The 18042-nt window shown below is 36.1% G+C and overlaps 1 protein-coding gene across 1 annotated transcript; it reads left to right on the top strand.

Moving 5' to 3' along the window:
- The first annotated feature begins 1765 nt into the window (after window positions 1–1765).
- Window positions 1766–17026, top strand: LOC139324726 (vomeronasal type-2 receptor 26-like). The gene is made up of 5 exons (XM_070954469.1): window positions 1766–2071; window positions 7916–8770; window positions 9224–9451; window positions 15747–15873; window positions 16131–17026. The coding sequence occupies exons 1-5, from the start codon at window positions 1766–1768 to the stop codon at window positions 17024–17026; spliced, it is 2412 nt and encodes an 803-aa protein (XP_070810570.1).
- The last annotated feature ends 1016 nt before the right edge of the window (window positions 17027–18042 follow it).

Consider the following 18042-nt stretch of genomic DNA (forward strand, 5'->3'; position numbering starts at 1 on the left):
AATATCATGATAAAATTGAACTACAAATACAATAACTGAAAGTAGTTAAAGACCCTCCCAATAGAAAAAAAAAGGGGGGTGGAAGTCTACTACAGGATGGGTCCACTTCTCTTTGGCTTTTTGGATCAGTCATTTTTAAATGTGCTTCCAAGAATTACTCAGGGTGGGAGACAATATTCTATTTTTCCAGAGAATTCCATCTTTAAAGGCACTGAATATTTTTTCATTGGAATTATTTTTTTCCTTCTAGCTCCTGTATAATTGTCAGTTAAGGCCCTTTGGTTCTTGAGCCCATGGATGTCATCATTCTATTCCTTACTCAAAATCTCTAAGGAGCTTCACTGAACATCCATCGATTTCTCTATAATTACCAGCAGAGTCTCGGTAATGCAACTTCTTCTCAAATCCTTAGGGATTTCCAAGAGACAACTGCCCAAAATCAGGTGAAGACTGAAAGGTGCTATTATTTGTGGAACCAGAGGGCTAGAAATGTCACAATCTGAGAAAGAATATATATGCAGACTATTCTAAATAATTAGAGCTTCTTCTTTATTTTATTTTATTTTATTTTATTTTATTTTAATGCTTCATTGTTGCAGATGGAACTGGTGATGAAAATCTTCTTGAAAAAGATGGTATTTTTCACGGCAGTAATACCAGTCCTATTGCCAGGGGTTACATGCCTTATTTCTCATACTAAAGCATGTTCCATGGGGAAACCTCAAACTATTAAGCACAAGTATTTTCTGCCAGGAGATTTCACGATAGCTGGGATAATCTCTCAGTTCTACATGATATTTGATCAAATGGATTTCACAAAACATCCTTCTGAAGACCTGGTTAATTACTTCATGTAAAGACTTTCTCTTTTTAGCTGTAGCATGTCTCAAACCAGATATCTTTCTCCAAGAAGATGTCTGGATTGAGTTAATTAGTGGTTTTGCTTGCAGCACAAATTATTTCTCCTGGTTCCTTCATTCTTAAGCTAATAGAAATGGATTTCCACTGATACATTTTACCTGGCAAATAAATTACAAACACACATAGATATGCACATGTTTAAGGCAGATTTCATCCCAGAGCTTTTGTTCAAATTCTATATTGGGCTGTTTTGTTTTGTTTTTTTCTTCATTTTCTTATTGTGGAATGAATCTTCAGCACTCTAGTATTGAAACACTGTTTATAGCTAACTGAATGTCAACCTTTAACAGTTTAATTTTTCTTCTGAATATTAGGGAACAATGGCACTATGTGGTACTTTTAATTTGTTAGTTCAGCATGCTTGGAGTACCAATGTAGGACTGCCCAATGAAACCGTTACATCTTTTCCTAGATAAGTAATTCCAGAAAAAGAGTTCCATAAATCATTTGTATGGAACATATGAAGAACAGTTGCAGGAATTGGGTATATCTAGTTTAATGGAAAGAAGGACATGTTAGCAATGTTCCAATATAAAATGTGCTGCCACAAAATAGAGGAGTCAACCTATTCTCCAAAGTATTGGATAATCATTTGTCTGAAGTGGCATAGGGTTTCCTGACTTCCAAAGTTCCTTTCAACTCTGTTATTCTGTTATATATATATGTATGTAATGTGATTTATACATTATTGCTATCATTCAATCCATATGTGGCAAAGGGAAATTTACATGCTTTCTTCTTGCATGGTACTATGCAATCTGTTTTTTTCTGCTTAGCATTTAGCAGAATTGTAAATAAAGTATACATAATGCCACATTCTTTAAGAGAAGAAATATGATTTGTAATGTATCTGTGTAGATTTCTTCTACAGAACTACCAACATATCCTGGCCTTGGTTTTTGCTGTAAAGGAGATCAATGAAAACAATCACATTTTATTCAACATGACTCTGGGTATGCACCTCTCTAACAGTTATTTCATGGCGAGATGGACCTACTTGGCTTCAATGGAGCTCCTCTCAACACGGGGCAGATTTTTCTCCAATTATAAGTGTGATACTAAGGACTGGGCAATATCTGTTATTGCAGGACCTAACTCTCACATATGTCCCTTCATGGCAAACATTTTGAATGTCTACAAGATGCCCCAGGTAAGATTTGCTCTTCAAATGCCTATCATGGGCTGGGACAATTCCTTTGAGAGATAGGAGGAAGAACTGTACCCTAGACAATGATCTGGAAAAAATAATCTGAGCCCAAACCAATTTGAGAATATATTAACATTTCTATTAAGTGTATTTATAAGTTAAGGAATGATAGCATTTTAATTAGTTTGGATTTAATTTAGTAGTAAATCGATTATAGTATCTAAACATATCTATGTCATATGGTCACCACTACATTATTCATTATTCATCACGTTGATGATTTGTGTTGTTTTTCTTAAATGTAATTTTGTAGATGAAACTGGTAGGAGGGAAATGCTTTCAGACTTGCAAGATTGTGGTTTCACAGTTTGGATTACCTCAAATGATTGACATCAATCTTGCCTACCTAAAAGTGCTTCCCTCCTCAGCTGCTTTTACACTGCAATGAATTAGGGAGAAGCAATTCTGAGAAGGTTATAACATTTCCTGAATGAGATGGTTACAACATTCTTCTTTTAATTGTTTTTTATTAAAGTCTATTATATGATAAAATATATAATAGATATTTTTTGATATCAAGAAAGGTAAAGAAGAGGAAAGATAAAGTCAAGAAAAATGAAGAAAGAAAAAGAAAAGAAAAAAGGTGTAGAAAGAAAAATAAAAACCAGTAGTTTCTGATTTTTTTTAATTTTATTTTTATAAAATTTCATTCATAAATATTTTTGAAAAAATGCGTTGTCAGAGTATTATTTACAAATAGAACAAAGTCAAAGAAAGCCAAAGAAAGTTGGTAGTAAATATTAGCGCACAAACTAATAGTAATAGTAATAATATAATAGTAGTAATAATAATATAACCAAAAAGTTTAAACTAGGTTTCTTCTTACATTAGCTTATTTACATTTTTATCTATTACTATATTTATAATTATATACCTCTTTATTTTCAATATTCATAATATTAACAGTCATAACCTTACTTTCTCTAATTTCTACCTCTTTTGTCTATCCATTCATAAAATTTATTCTATGTCCGACAGTATTCTGAATTGTCTTTATCTTTAATTTTTAAAGTTAGTGCGTCCACTTCAGCACAGTCTCAAATTTTTCTAATTACAACCTTGTCTGGTGGAATGTTCATATTTTTCCATTATTTAGCATATGTGGTCCTTGCTGCTGTCAGTATATATAACATTAAATATGTGATCGTTTTATCATAACCCTCTGATAGTGTACCTAAGAGACATGTTTCTGGTTTAAACTCAATATTTTGTTCAGTTATCATTTCCAGCCAGTTATGTATGTTCTCCCAATATTTTCTTTCTTTTTTTTTGACAAGATTTTTTATTTAAAACAAAAACAAAACATAAAACTATCATCGTTCAGTACAATCACAGCCATTGTGTCGATCAGTTAAAATTCATTTGTGCATAATTCCATTTCCAAAATTACCAATTATTTAGTTTCTCTTATTTAACAATTTTGAATATCCCTTTATATTATTATTTCCATTTAAATGGTTATAGCAAAATCTTGCTTTCCATAAAAAATAACTTCATCTATTTCATCCTTACATCAACCTCATATTTCATACTTCATCTCCATGTTTTATTATCTAGCCATTGATAAAACAAGTCCCATATCAAATAATATTGTTGATCTTCCTGTTCTCTATTTTCAAATGTCAATTTACTCATTTCAGCATATTCCATTATTTTCTTAATAACCTCATCATCAGTAGGTATCTTCTCTCCTTTCCAGTTTTTAGGAAATGCAATTCTAGCCGCTGTTAGAACATTCACAATTAAATATTGCAATTCTCTATTGTATGTTTCTGGTAAAATCCCTAATAAAAATATCTCTGGTTTAAAGTCAATGTGTTTCTTTGTCATTTTTTCCAATCACGTGTGCATCTTAGTCCAGTATCATTTAGCTTCTACACATGTCCACCACATATGGTAATATGATCCTGGAGTCTGATGGCATTTCCAGCACTTCTCTGATTTATTTTTGAACATTCTGGCTATCCTCATCGGGGGTAGATGCCACCTGTAAAACATCTTATACAAATTCTCCTTATATGCTGTAGACATTGTCATCTTATAATTTTGCAACCACAATTTTTGCCATTTCTCTTAATCAATACCATAACCAATTTTTCCCCCCTGCTCTCATTGAAAATCTCTTATAGTCATCTTCCAATATTTTATGCGTCTGTCTTTTCTTCATATTTCTCTTCCTTGTATAGTCCATTATTAAACCTCTAGCATAAGCCTTCATTGTGTCCCAAAGATTTTGTGTCGATGTATCTTCTTTCTTATTTTCCTTTTAAAAAAAGCCAACTCTCTCTCCATTTTCTGTACAAAGTCTTTCTGTTTTAATATTGTATTATTTAAAGTCCATCTAAATCTTCTCTTTTGTCCTTTCCAATTGACTATCACAAGGTTATGGTCTGCCCAAATATTAGCTTCTATCTCTATTTGTTCTATATTCAAAGTCAATTCCATTGTTGTCCATATCATGTCTAATCTGGACCAAGATGAATGTCTATCCGAATAAAAAATATATTGACTATTTTTTCCATTTCTATCTCTCCATGCATCTTTCAAGTTTATTTCCTCTGTCATCTTAAAGAAACATTTTGGTAGTATCTTTCTACTATATCTTACTGTTTTTTGTGTTTATAGTCCAAGTTTTCATCCACTATACCATTAAAATCTCCATCATACAGATATTATCATATTCCAATTCAATTATTTTCATATGCAGTTTTCTATAAAAGTCACTTTGATTGTTATTTGGAGCATATATTGCTACTAGAAGAATTTTCTTATTGTTATCTATTATCTCCACCATCAACATGTGTGGGACAGGACACATAGAATTATGGGTGTGGGCACACGTGCGCGCAAACCTTCCCTGCCCCACCCTTCCTGGCATGTGATGGCAAAAAGGTTAGCCATCACTGTTCTAGTTGATTTTACTTCACGCTGTTCCTTATATTCCACAGTCCCTCCTACTGTGCCTTCTACAGTTTCAATCATTGCCAATTCCTCTTCTTGTAATTCTACAGGCACTACTGTTTTTGAAATTCCATTTCCATTTCTGTTTCCTTCTCTTTAAGAAATTCTGCATAAAATGCTTTCGCTTTGTCTATTGTATCCAATCTATATCTTTGAAGTTGCCACATTAACACTAACCCTTCTGGAACCAACCAATTATAATTCACACCTTTTTGAAGTAATATTTTAGTCAGAAATTGGTATTCCCTTCTCATCTCTCTCACTTTTCTTGGTATTTGCTTCAAAACCACATTTTTTTTCTCTTTATATTTCAAAGTTTTTTCTCTGGCAATCTGAAGTATTTGTGCTTTCATTGATTTCTTTGTAAATCTTATATGTACTTCTCGTGATAGCTTATTGTGCATTGCATATCTAGTATACACTCGATATATCTCATCAACACAGTCCATCATCTTCTCCTTAGTAATTTCTAGTGCTTCAGCCAATATTTCTATCATAATTTCTGCCAAGTTCTCTCCTTTTTCTTCTTCCACATTTTGAAATCTAAGATAAAATTCTGATCTATCCATCTATCCAATCAATCCACTCCTGTCTCGTTCAACTTCTCTCAGTCTATTATTTATATCTTTAATGTTATCCTCCTTTTGCTCCTCCTTTTTCTCAAGCTTTTCCAGTCTCTCTTCATATTTCAACATCACTTGCTGGATACTTGCCACTTTTTCATCTGTCTTGAGTAGTTGTTGTTCCATCCTTTGGACTATTTGGAAGATCATCTGTAGTTCCAATTTACAGATAGTTCCAACTTCCTCAGATGTTCTCCCAACAATCTTATCAGCCAAAAGGTTCAGAGTCCTTGAGTTATAGCAACAATGTAATTCTCAGCTTGCTACTTGTATAAAAATAAATAACGAAGTTTCTTTTCCAGTAAATGGCAGTATTACACACTCTTCTTTCTTCTCTGCTATTTATAATCCAAAGCTTCTTTGTCAGTAAAATAGTAAATGTAAAATTAAAACAATCTTCAAAAAAAGAGGAAAAAAATTAGATCCCGAAGAAAGATTATTTTAAAAAGAAGGCACAAAGGCTTGCCAATATTAGTCTCTTAGTTTATCAACCCCCTTCAGTCCAGTCCTGGACAGTAATAAAACAAAAATTTAAAGTCCGCCAATTTAAGTGGTTTTGGAAAGAAAAAAAAACCCTCCCAGCTAAATTTGCCACTTAATTTCTTTTTATCTCCAATTCTCACACCCAATCAGTTCACACCCCCACTGGCAGTTAAAAGGAAGAAACAGCTGCGATTACACACATTGCTCCTAGAAGCACGAATCTGAAAACACCAGCCTGAAGATGACGAATGCGACTTCGTTGAAACATTGCCAAGACACCTCCAATTTTACGTGGGAGAAAATCCGAATAACCAAAGTCCTACATACAAACATCCGTGAAAACCTCAGAAAACAAATATATATATATATTGCCCATAAGAACCAAACCAAGAACTTCAGCCAGAAGATGACAAATGTGATTTTGTCAAAACGTCGCTGCTACCCTTCTAGGGATATGTTTGCCATTACACGGGAAGAAACCCGAGATATTAACTGTACACGCATATATACCTGTGAAAACTTACGTAAATCAAGATGTTTTTATAGCCATAGTTAAGTGACATCCCAAATCACTATTTTCTAGGCTTTATCAGACATTTAAGCAGCATTATGTTGTCTGCTGCAAGACTTAAGGGAGACTAAAATAGATCTATTTCTGGCTTATTTTGCCTTCATCGAAATTGAAGAGGCCGCAGAATATGAACAGACAGGACGACACCTCTAGGTTATCAAGTATTTGGGGACCTGCACTGAGAGAAACGCGAGTGTTAACATCAGAAGAGAGGCAGAGATTCCAACAAGCAACCAGTGGTGTTGTAAGGCCTGCCAGAATTCTTCCTTCTTTGCAGAGGGTGGCTAGCAATATGGAAAGAAAGAGGATTGAGCCAGAAGACAGGCTGAGATCTCAACTAACAATCAAGGGTGCTGGGATGCCTACCAGAATCCTTTCCCCTCTACAGCAGACAGATAATAATAGAGAACCTGAGAAAGTTAGACCTGTAACACGTAGCCAAACAGCCAGGATGAGGAAGCAGGAAGAAAAACTGCTGTCCTCCAATCACAACACAGAGTTACAGGCTAACCAGCATACGTCAGCAGCAGCAAACATAGAAAAGCGACAGCTCCAACCTCGCAACACACCCACAGTTTCTAAACTAGATAAGAGCCTGAAGATGACAGGGTTGTGAGCCTGTCAAAACGTTGCTATAAGAAAAACTATAAGAAAGTCGATCAAATCATCAAAATCTAAAATCAGTTTCATTTTTTTCCTATTTTAAGTGTAAATTCAGAAGTCCAGGTGGAAACAATTGCTAATTCTTCCCTTTAATTAAAACTCTTGATTTTGCCATCTCGGTCACAAATTAATGCATTTCTGTCTTTAGCTTTGTAATTATACTACTTCTAAACATCAGATTTTTATGAACAAGATTAGCTATCTATTAATATTTTCATTAATTTTTACAATAAAGACCATGAGTAACCAATGATTCATTATCTTCCATGAACAAATGCAAGCATTAAGAGAAAGCCTGTTGTTTATATCAAATTACAAAATTACACTATGCGATTTATATTTTATCCCCAAGCATGTATTTCGTTCAATAACAAATTAAACAGAGATGTAAAAAAAAAAAAGAAAAAAAAAGAATGGATTTTTCAAAAATAATAAATACTTCAATTTGGAAAATCATGTCCCTCCCCTTTTTTCCCCTACATTTAGCTGATATATGGATCTTCTCCTATGAGAGGTGACCAGATAGATGCTACTTTCTTCCATCGCTTTTTCCCAGATGGTGACCAACAGATTGTGGCTATTCTCCAGTTGCTGTTGTTTTTTAGGTGGACATGGATTGGGCTGATTCGCCAACGTAATGAGAGTGGGGACAGATTCATTCAAAATGCTGTTCCGTTGTTTTCTCAACAAGGTATCTGCTTTGAGTTCATGGGAGAGATGCCCCAGGAAACATTTTTAATTGATTTCAGAGCATCCTTTAATATTTTGATCAAAATGTTCGTTACTGTCATGAAAAGCACTACCAATGTCATTATCCTATATTGTGAAAACCAAATCACTGCCATTTTTAGAACGGTACTCCATTTTATAGAATTTGAAGATATACCCATCGAGAGAAAAGATAAAGTTTGGATAATGCCAGCCCAGATGGAGTTTACATCCTTTTCCTTTCCAAAAAATATCCCTGTGGACATTTTCCATGGTGTAATTACTTTTGAAGTTTCTTCCAAGGAGATTTCTGGATTTAATAAATTCCTTCAAATGAGAAACCCAAAGTCAGATGCGGAAGACCATTTAATGAGGGTGTTTTGGAAAGTGGTTTTTGAATGCTCTTTTCCTAAAGATAAGTTAGATGAAGACATTGGGAAGCTGTGCACTGGAGAAGAGAAATTGGACAGCCTAACTAAGTCTGTATTTGACACCACCATGACTGGACAGAGTTACAGCACCTACAATGCAGTTTATGCTGTGGCACATGCTTTACAAGCCATGTTTTCCCCTAAATATAAAACAAGAGCAAAAGTTGGAGGAGAAATGTTTTTGACTCAAAAGGCATGGCAGGTAATAAGAGAATGAATGAACATTTCCCATTGCTCTTCTCTCTAATTCAATGCTCTGTCCTACTCTTATGGATACACCCATGACACTTATGATGTTAAGTCACCTGCTATTCCGTTTTCTATATCCTTTTCGGACCTAGAGAAACCTTTGTAATTGTGAATAGGTAAAAAGGCTACAACAATAACACAACAGTATAGAGGAAATGATTAAGATGCAATAAAATGTGCCTGTTTGGAACAGGTTCAAAACATCTGTGGCAGGGGAGAAACATGGATGAGGTGTTGAAAAACCCTAATTCTAATAATCAACTCAGTTGTATTAAATCATTATCCATAATTTAATACCATTGATATTGATCTCCCTCCCTTCTTTCTCCCTCTTCCCTCCTTTCCCTTCCCTTTCCCTCCCCTCCCCTTACCTTCTTTTTAATTACCAAGCTTTGCTTCCTTTTAGTTACATCACTATTTGAGAACCATGTCATTCAATAACACTGCAGGAGAGAAAATTTCCTTTAATGAAAATGGGGATTTAGACACTGGATTTGACATTATCAACTGGGTCACATTCCCAAACAAGACCTTTGTTAAATTCAGAGTTGGAAAGATCGACCCAGCGGCTTCTCCAGATAAGCTATTAACCATTTCTGCACAAGACATCACCTGGCCTATCATGTTTAACCAGGTATTTCCTGCTCAGATTTCAAACTGTGTATTCTTCCATTACCCTTCTTCTTTCCAGAATTGTTGATTCAAATGGATCTTACCCTTAAAGATGTCAGGCCAAAAACGGTAAAGATGAAGAAATAATGACCAGAGATTTTGAAATACAAAGACTTAAATCCAGTGGTGAAATTCACATTTTTTTACTACCGGTTCTGTGGGCGTGGCTTGGTGAGCGTGGCAGGGGTAGGATACTGAAAAATCCCCATTCCCTCCCCACTCCTGGGGGAAGGATATTGCAAAATCTCCATTCCCACCACTCAGCCAGAGGTGGTATTTGCCAGTTCTCCAAACTACTCAAAATTTCCGCTGCGGGTTCTCTGAACTACTCAAAATTTCCACTACTGGTTCTCCTGAACCTGTCAGAACCTGCTGGATTTCACCCTTGCTTAAATCTCTGTATAGCAAAATAATTTACTGTTATGTCCTTGTTAAATCTTTATGGTTTTAGCAGAATTTAAATCAATAGCTGCTGTATATTGCTGCTGGCATTTCAAGCTTGTCTAGTTTAAAAATATATTTGAAAGTTGCTAAAGTATTTAAAGGTATCATATAATTCACAAAGTGATAACAAGACATAAGAAATATCTCAATTTGCCTGTTAAACAGTCCCATTAATCTGAACGTTGATTTTTCCTACCAAAAAAAAAAAAAAAAAAAAAAACCAGCATTTTCCCCTTAGTCTTCTCTTTTCTTAAATGGCATGTCCAGATTTTCAAGTTTCCATCTGCTAATCATTGTATCTGGGGAGCAGTCAGCTGCTATTTGGTCCTGTGATAGATTATCCTGACTGGGAAATGCCCAGCCAGGGAGGAAGAAGGAATCAAGCAGGGATTTGTTTGTTTGTTTGTTTGTTTGTTTGTTTGTTTGTTTGTTTGTTTGTCTGTCTGTTTGTTTGACAAACATGTACAAGATAACAAGTATAGGTCAGAACCTAAACATGAACAAAGGAAGTAAATACAGATAAATGGGGACAGTAAGACAGAGACCGTAGGCAACCTGGTGCATTTATGCACGCCCCCTTTATGGACCTCTTACAAATAGGGTCAGGTCCATGTTAGTTTGAGATTGAAGCTGAGAGGATTTGAGGCTGTAACAATGGAGTCAGGTAGAGCATTTCAGGCATTGAGCACTCTGTTGTTGAAGTTGTATTTTCTGCAATCGAGTTTGAAGCAGTTTACCTTGAATTTGTATCAGTTGCTTTCTTTCCTATGTATGCTGGTTTACTCTGGCAAGTATGCCCTCCCCCCCCCCATCCTCAAACTCTGCTTTCTTTCTTCAATGATCTTTCATCTGGGCTGCCTGGATGGTTATTATTATTTACATTTATTCATTAAACATGAAACTCAATCAACTGACCATTTAAAAATGTGTCACAAATACCATTGACTGGTACTAATGGTTGATACAGGTTGCCGCCAGGGTTCTAGGTATCAAGCAGGTACCTTCTTAAAATATATGATGTTCCTAGTAGCACAGTTTTTTGCAGTTCCACTGGTGTTATTGTAGGAAGCTGTAATTTCTTGAAGTGTTTTGTAAAATTCTTGGACATGGTACCAAGAGCGCCAATGACAATGGGTATCACTGTTACATGTTTCATCTATAGCCATGTAGTTTTGATGGCCAGGTCGCGATGATTTTTTTTTAAAATAAAAAACATATCCATACCAGCGGTGGGTTTCAAATTTTTTTACTACTGGTTCTGTGAGTGTGGCTTGGTGGGTGTGGCATGGCATGGCTTGGTGGGCGTGGCTTGGTGGGCGTGACAGGGGAAGGATACTGTAAAATCTCCATTCCCACCCCAATCCAGGAGAAGGATACTGAAAAATCCCCATTTCCTCCTGATCAGCTGGGAGTCGGAAGGCAGGGAATAGATGGGGGTGGGCCAGTCAGAAGTTTTACTATCGGTTTTCTGAACTACTCAAAATTTACACTACCGGTTCTCCAGAACTGGTCAGAACCTGCTGAACCCCACTTCTGATCCATACATATTCTTTCCATAACAACAAATATAATTACTATTTAACATACATTGCTACTTTGTTTTTATATGCATATCCCTTGTCTTCATTTACCATTTATTTACTATTTGTTTGCTATTTGCATTTATTCATACCATCCAGTATTAATTCTACAGACCCTAAATCTTTTTTGTTCCAACTCCTTTTCCCCTTTCCAACCAATAATACACTTTATTCCAGATTTTATAGTATTCTGTCTCATTCTTGTTTTTGAATTCTAGTGTCAGCCTGTCCATTTCTGCACAAGATAAAATCTTCCTTATTATTTGTTTCATTCACTTGTTCTTCCGCCATTTTATATTCCAATAGATATTGATAAATTTTCTGTATCACCTTTTCATCCATTCCTAATAAGATTTTATCTAACACCATCTAGTACAGGGGTGAAATGCTCCTGGTTCGGACCAGATCGCTCAATTCGATAGCGATGGCGGTGGGTGGTTTGGAGAACCGGTAGCAAAAATCTCTGCACCCCCCCCTCCACCATGGCCAGCTGAGCCGCACGATCATCAGAGGCTTTTTTTTTACTTTTAAAAGCATTTTTTCTACAACTTCTTTCACCGAAAAAATGCTTTTAAAAGTAAAAAAAAAAAAAGCCTCTGATTATCGCGCGGCTCAGCTTGGATCGTCAGAGACTTTTCAAAGCATTAATGCTTTAAAAGTCTCTCTGATGATCCCAGCTGAGTTGCCTGATCGTCAGATAGGCTTTTAAAAAAATATCACACATGGATTGTGTTTGTGTGTGTTTTTGCTCCTGTGTGCTTGCTCCTGACATTTTTCCTGGCATTTTTCCATTTGTAGGAAGCTTTTGTACCTGTGAAGCTTCCTGCAAATGGAAAAATGCAAGGAGCAAGCACACAGTTTTTTTCCCCTTGCTCCTGGCATTTTTCCATTTGGAAGACGGAGAGGAGGAGGAAGAAGAAGATGAGGGCGACGATCCCAGGTGTGTGAAGTAAGGCATGAACATCCACAGCAGGAAGCTCGGGGTGAGTGAAAAGGGGGAACCAGTAGTAAAAAAATGCTTAAAAAGTAAAAAAAAAAAAAAAAAGCTCCAAAGATTGCATGTCGCTCATCTGATCGTTGGAACTTTTTTAAAAAAAAATTTACTACCAGTTTGACGAACCAATAGCATTTTTCACTACCGGTTCAGATGAACCAGCCCGAACCGGAAGCATTTCACCCCTGCTAGTAGGAATAGTTCTGGTTTTAGGTCTCTGTTTTGTTCTAATATCTCCTCCAGCCATGCCTTAATTTGGTGCCAGAACTCCCTGGCTTTTTTACATAACCACTGCATGTGATAGAAAGATCCTGGCAGTAAACTGCATTTCCAACGTTGTGGTGATAATTTCTGGTTCATATTCGCTAATCTTGTGGTTGAGAGGTGCCACCTGTAAAAGATTTTATACAAATTTTCTTTGTATGTGGTGGCCAAAGTTAGCTTCCTGTTTCTCTCCAATAGATCCTGCCGATTATCTATATTAATATTATAAGCAAAATTTTGGGCCCACTTTACCCTAGTTTCCTTCACTTGTTCTTCTGCCATTTTATATTCCAATAGATATTGATAAATTTTCTGTATCACCTTTTCGTCCGTTCCTAATAAAATTTTCTCTAATGCCGTCAATTCTTTTTTAATACCCCATTCCTTGTTAGTGTGATTTGATCTGGAGGTATGCCCACCATTTCTGTTCTACCCCTTTAATTTCCAAATAATTTTGTTGCTTTATTTTTGTCCAACCTTCAAGAATAGCTTGTCTGACTTGATGCCTTTGGAAGTACTGGTGTGTTTTTTATCTTCCATCCCACAAGAATGCGTACCATCCTATTTGCATATCACATCCTTCCAACGTTAGTAACCTCCTATTCTTTAAATTTATCCATTCTTTCGCTCATGTGAGTGCGGCCACTTGATAATATCTTTCCCAATCTGGTATTCTGAATCCTCCTCTTTCTTTGGCTTCTTGTAATAATTTTAGTTTAATTCTGGGCCTTTTCCCCTGCCAAATACTCCTAGACACTATTTTATCCAGATTTCTAAAGTATTCTTTATCTAATTTTATGGATATATTCTGAAATAAAAACAATATTTTGGCAATATTGGGAGAGGGAGAGTTGCAGCTTTTCACATCTTTCCAAATCCGCCTTAATTTGATCATTTAGTTTATTGTAATTGTCCTTTTTAATTGTTATACATCTTGCCATTAGTAGTATTCCTAAATATTTCACTTTTTTTGCTATTTGGAGACTTATTCTCCTGTCAGTTCCTTTTTCTGTGCTTTAGTCATGTTTTTAACTATCATTTTGGTTTTTTCCTTATTTACCTTCAACCCACTTTCCCATATTCAAACAGTACTTCCATAAGCCACCGACCAGACTGTAATGGCTCTTCTGTAATAAATACAAGATCATCAGCAAATACTTATTTCCTAATTTCCAGTCCTTTAATCTGTTTGTCTTTCAGAATTATTCTTGTTAATACCACTAAAGTTAATATGAATAATAGTAGTGATAACGGACATCCTTCCCTTGTACCCTTCTGAATGTTAAAATTTTGTGTAACTTCCCCATGTATTATGACTCTTGCCTCTTGATTGGAGTATATTGCTTTAAACACATTTATAAAGTTTTCACCAAATTCCATATATTTTAACTGTTTTAATATAAATTCCCAATTCACATTATCAAAAGCTTATTGTGCATCTAGAAATATCAATGCCACTTGTGTCTCACTATGCACTTCATAGTATTCTAACATATCCAGTATTGTCCTCATATTATTTCTTATTTGCCTTTTCGGCAAAAAACCATTTTGGTCAGCATGTATAAAATTATTCAAATATCTTTTTAGTCTTTCAGCCATTATTGCCATAAATATTTTGTAGTCTGAATTCAGCAGTGATATAGGTCTATAATTTTGGATTAGTGTTAAATCAGTGTTCTCCTTTGGAATCAAAGTAATATTTGCCTCCGCTCATGAGGCTGGTGCCTTTCCTTCGTTTAATACCGCATTATAGACCTCAATTAGTATTTCTACTAAGAACTCTTGTATTTCTTTATATAGTTCCAATGGTAACCCATTGGACCCTGGCGTTTTTTTATTTTTCTGTTTTTTACTTGCCTCTATTAATTTGGACGTTCTTATATCTTCATTCAGCATGTTTTTTATCTCCCCTGGGACTTTGGGTAGTTCAGCTTTCTTGAAACATTGTTTTATTTTTTCTTCTGTACTAACATGATGATGATGATTGTTATTGTTATTGTAGTTGTTGTTGTTATTTGGGTGGTATTCAGCAATGCAGTGGTGAAATGCTTAAAAAAAGAATCAGCAGGAGAATAGTGAAATGCAGGAAACAGAAATAAATACTGTAGCTGGGTGTATGAATTTAGAAAAGAAGGACTAAGAGTGACATGATAGCAATCTTCCAATATTTGAGGGGCTGCCACAAAGAAGAAGGGGTTGACTTATTTTCCAAAGCACCAGAAGACAAAACTAGAAACAATGGATGGAAACTAATCAAGGACAGAAGCAACCTAGAATTAAGGAGAATTTTTCTGAATGAGAACAATCAACAACTTGCCTTCAGGGGTTATGGATGGCCCCTCATTGGGGGCTTTTAAGAAAAAAATGGACATCCACTTGTGTGAAATAGAATAGAGTCTGCTGTTTGAGCATGGGGTTGGATTGGATTTCATCTCTGTTGTTCTGTTTGTTCTCAAGTAAGGTTCAAAACACATTTTCTTCTTCTACCCATAAAAGTACCCAAGGTGTACTTTTACATCTTGTACTTGTAAGATCCCTTCCAACTCTGATGATGATGGAGAGGAGGAGGAGGAGGAGGATAATGGATGGGGATTCTGCCAATTTCCCCTTTATGTCCAAAATGACAGGAAGAATGTTGAAATTGTTGTTCTTACTTTGTTACTTTTCCCATCAATTCTGAATTTAAATCCAGCGGCGAAAGAATAATTCATCTTTATTTCCACTTGATGTATACATGGGAAACAAGCTCTTCTGGATCTTTCACCTAGCTAAATGAAGCTATTTTCTTACTCTTCCTTCCTTCACTTTTGATTCTAGCTCAATATTTATATTCATTTAATATAATTGTTCAAAAACAGAAGACGATTTTGGAACATCTACGTCCTATGTTCATTGTGTAAAAGTAAAATCCACACCCAAATAGAATGTTCTGAAACTTCTGAGTTTTAATAAATCCTGGTTTCACCTCTTGATAGGTTCTACCTCTTTCTGTTTGCAATGACCATTGCTATTCTGGGTCCAGGAAGGTGAAAATAGAAGGGAAGCCATTTTGCTGTTATGATTGCCTTCCATGTGAAAAAGGGAAAATTTCAAACCAGATGGGTAAGAGCTGCGTTGTGCAAAACTATCCAGTCTTCTTAACTGTGATTCAAGATTCCAGTTTTCAAACTTGCTACAACTGACTTCTAATGTGGTGATTGGGCCTATGATATTATTTATAGCATCACACTAAATATAAATAGGCATTACTTAATTAGGAAAAATTAAACCCCGAAATTAAAGCCAATAATTAACTCTCAGTCCTGCTACCTTGGAATTTCTAGAAATTGATCATGATTATGATGTATTGTTTTTTGCAGATGCGGTTGACTGCTTTCAATGTTCAGAAGACCAATATCCAAACAAGGCTCAAAATCTATGTATTCTAAAATCTACAACCTTCCTGTCTTACAATGAGCCACTGGGAATCACCCTGGCCAGTGTTAGTCTCTTCCTTTCTTTCATCACAGCTTTGGTGCTGGGGATCTTCATTAAACAGAGAGACACTCCCATTGTCAAAGCCAACAACAGGAGCCTCACCTACATTCTTCTCATTGTTCTCCTGCTCTCATTCCTTTGCAGTTTGCTCTTCATTGGGCAACCTGACCAAGCAAAATGTTTCATGCGACAAGCTGCTTTTGGCATCATATTCTCAGTAGGCCTTTCTTGCATATTAGGGAAAACAATCCTTGTTGTTCTTGCTTTCATGGCCATCAGGCCCGGTTCCAAAATGAGGAAATGGATGGGGAATAGGCTGGCTTTTTCTATTGTCCTATTTTGCTCCCTGGCACAATTTACCATTTGTACAGTGTGGCTGACAATTTCTCCCCCATTCCCAGATTCTGACATGCACTCTATAGCTGAAGAAATTGTCCTACAATGTAATGAAGGTTCAACCACAATGTTTTATATCATTCTTAGTTTTCTGGGAGTCTTGACTTCTGTCAGTTTCACAGTAGCCTTCCTAGCTAGGAAGTTACCAGATAGCTTTAATGAAGCCAAATTTATCACCTTCAGCATGTTGGTCTTTTGTAGTGTCTGGATATCATTTGTTCCCACCTATTTGAGTACCAAGGGGAAATACATGGTGGCTGTGGAGATCTTCTCCATTTTGGCTTCAGCAGCTGGATTACTGGGCTGCATCTTTCCCCCCAAATGCTATATCATTATTATGAGACCTGATTTGAATACAAAGGGACACTTAATAAAAAAATAATCCTGAATGTGAAGTTCAGTTTGCTCATTGATTCAAAGCAGCTGTCCCTGCTACTCTAACAAAATAATACAAAGTGACATTAATGAAGACCTTTATTTTCTCCAACCTGAATTCTCTATCACTGCATTTGATCTTTCAGATACTACCAAGAAGTTAAAGCACTGCCTGAGGCCCCCTGATCACTTTCATGACTGCTGTTATCTCTTATGGCAGCCTTTTTCTACTAAGCCACGGTTTCTCAAAGTATCTATAGCACAGCAGAATTCAGCTTCCTTTGATTCTCAGAATGTACCTTTTTCTGCATACCCAGTTATCCTTGTTTCCTGTTCCCAACAACATACATTTCTTGGATCCAAGTAATGGATTCAGCTAACATTAGTCAAAGAAAATCCACTCTAATTCCTAAAGATCTGAGTAATTTATAGAGATTGACTCAATTAAACTTTGCTTCAGGATATGATTATTTCCTAGGCTGCTTAAGGAAAAATGTTACTTATTGTTAGACAAAATGTTTAGGAAACCAAAGACACAGGAAAAACTCATGACTTTGCAGCTAGGCACTATGGTAAATGAATAATGATAGAACACTCCCCCCCCCCCAAAGGATAGGAGCAAAGATTTGAAATCCAAAAGCAAGTCATAGTTTAAGTCAGTGGTGAAATCCAATTTTTTTACTACTGGTTCTGTGGGCGTGGCTTGGTGGATGTGGTGTGGCTTGGTGGGAGTGGCTTGGTGGGCATGGCAGTGGAATGATACTGCAAAATCCCCATTCTCTCTCCACTCCTGGGAGAAGGATATTGCAAAATCTCCATTCCCTCCCCACTCTGGAGCCAGCCAGAGGTGATATTTGCCGGTTCTCCAAACTGCTCAAAATTTCCAATATTGGTTCTCCAGAATCTGTCAGAACCTGCTGGATTTCGCTCCTGGTTTAGGTCTAACTGGGTACAAGTGTTTCATTGATACATGCCAGTATGAATCAGAACTTTGAGTAGGTTGTGGGAAAATGTACTTTTATA

This window comes from Pituophis catenifer, unplaced genomic scaffold, assembly GCF_029215685.1.
Source record: "Pituophis catenifer annectens isolate HBS135680 unplaced genomic scaffold, rPitCat1.0.hap2 SCAF_15, whole genome shotgun sequence".
NCBI lineage: Eukaryota > Metazoa > Chordata > Lepidosauria > Squamata > Colubridae > Pituophis > Pituophis catenifer.

What these genes read in the sequence shown, in the direction of transcription:
- LOC139324726 (XM_070954469.1), top strand. Translation starts at nt 1,766, where the DNA reads ATGTATCTGTGTAGATTTCTTCTACAGAACTACCAACATATCCTGGCC. An exon ending in GGCCTATCATGTTTAACCAG is followed by an intron (nt 9,452 to 15,746) that starts GTATTTCCTGCT and finishes ACCTCTTGATAG; the next exon opens with GTTCTACCTCTTTCTGTTTG. An exon ending in GAAAATTTCAAACCAGATGG is followed by an intron (nt 15,874 to 16,130) that starts GTAAGAGCTGCG and finishes TGTTTTTTGCAG; the next exon opens with ATGCGGTTGACTGCTTTCAA.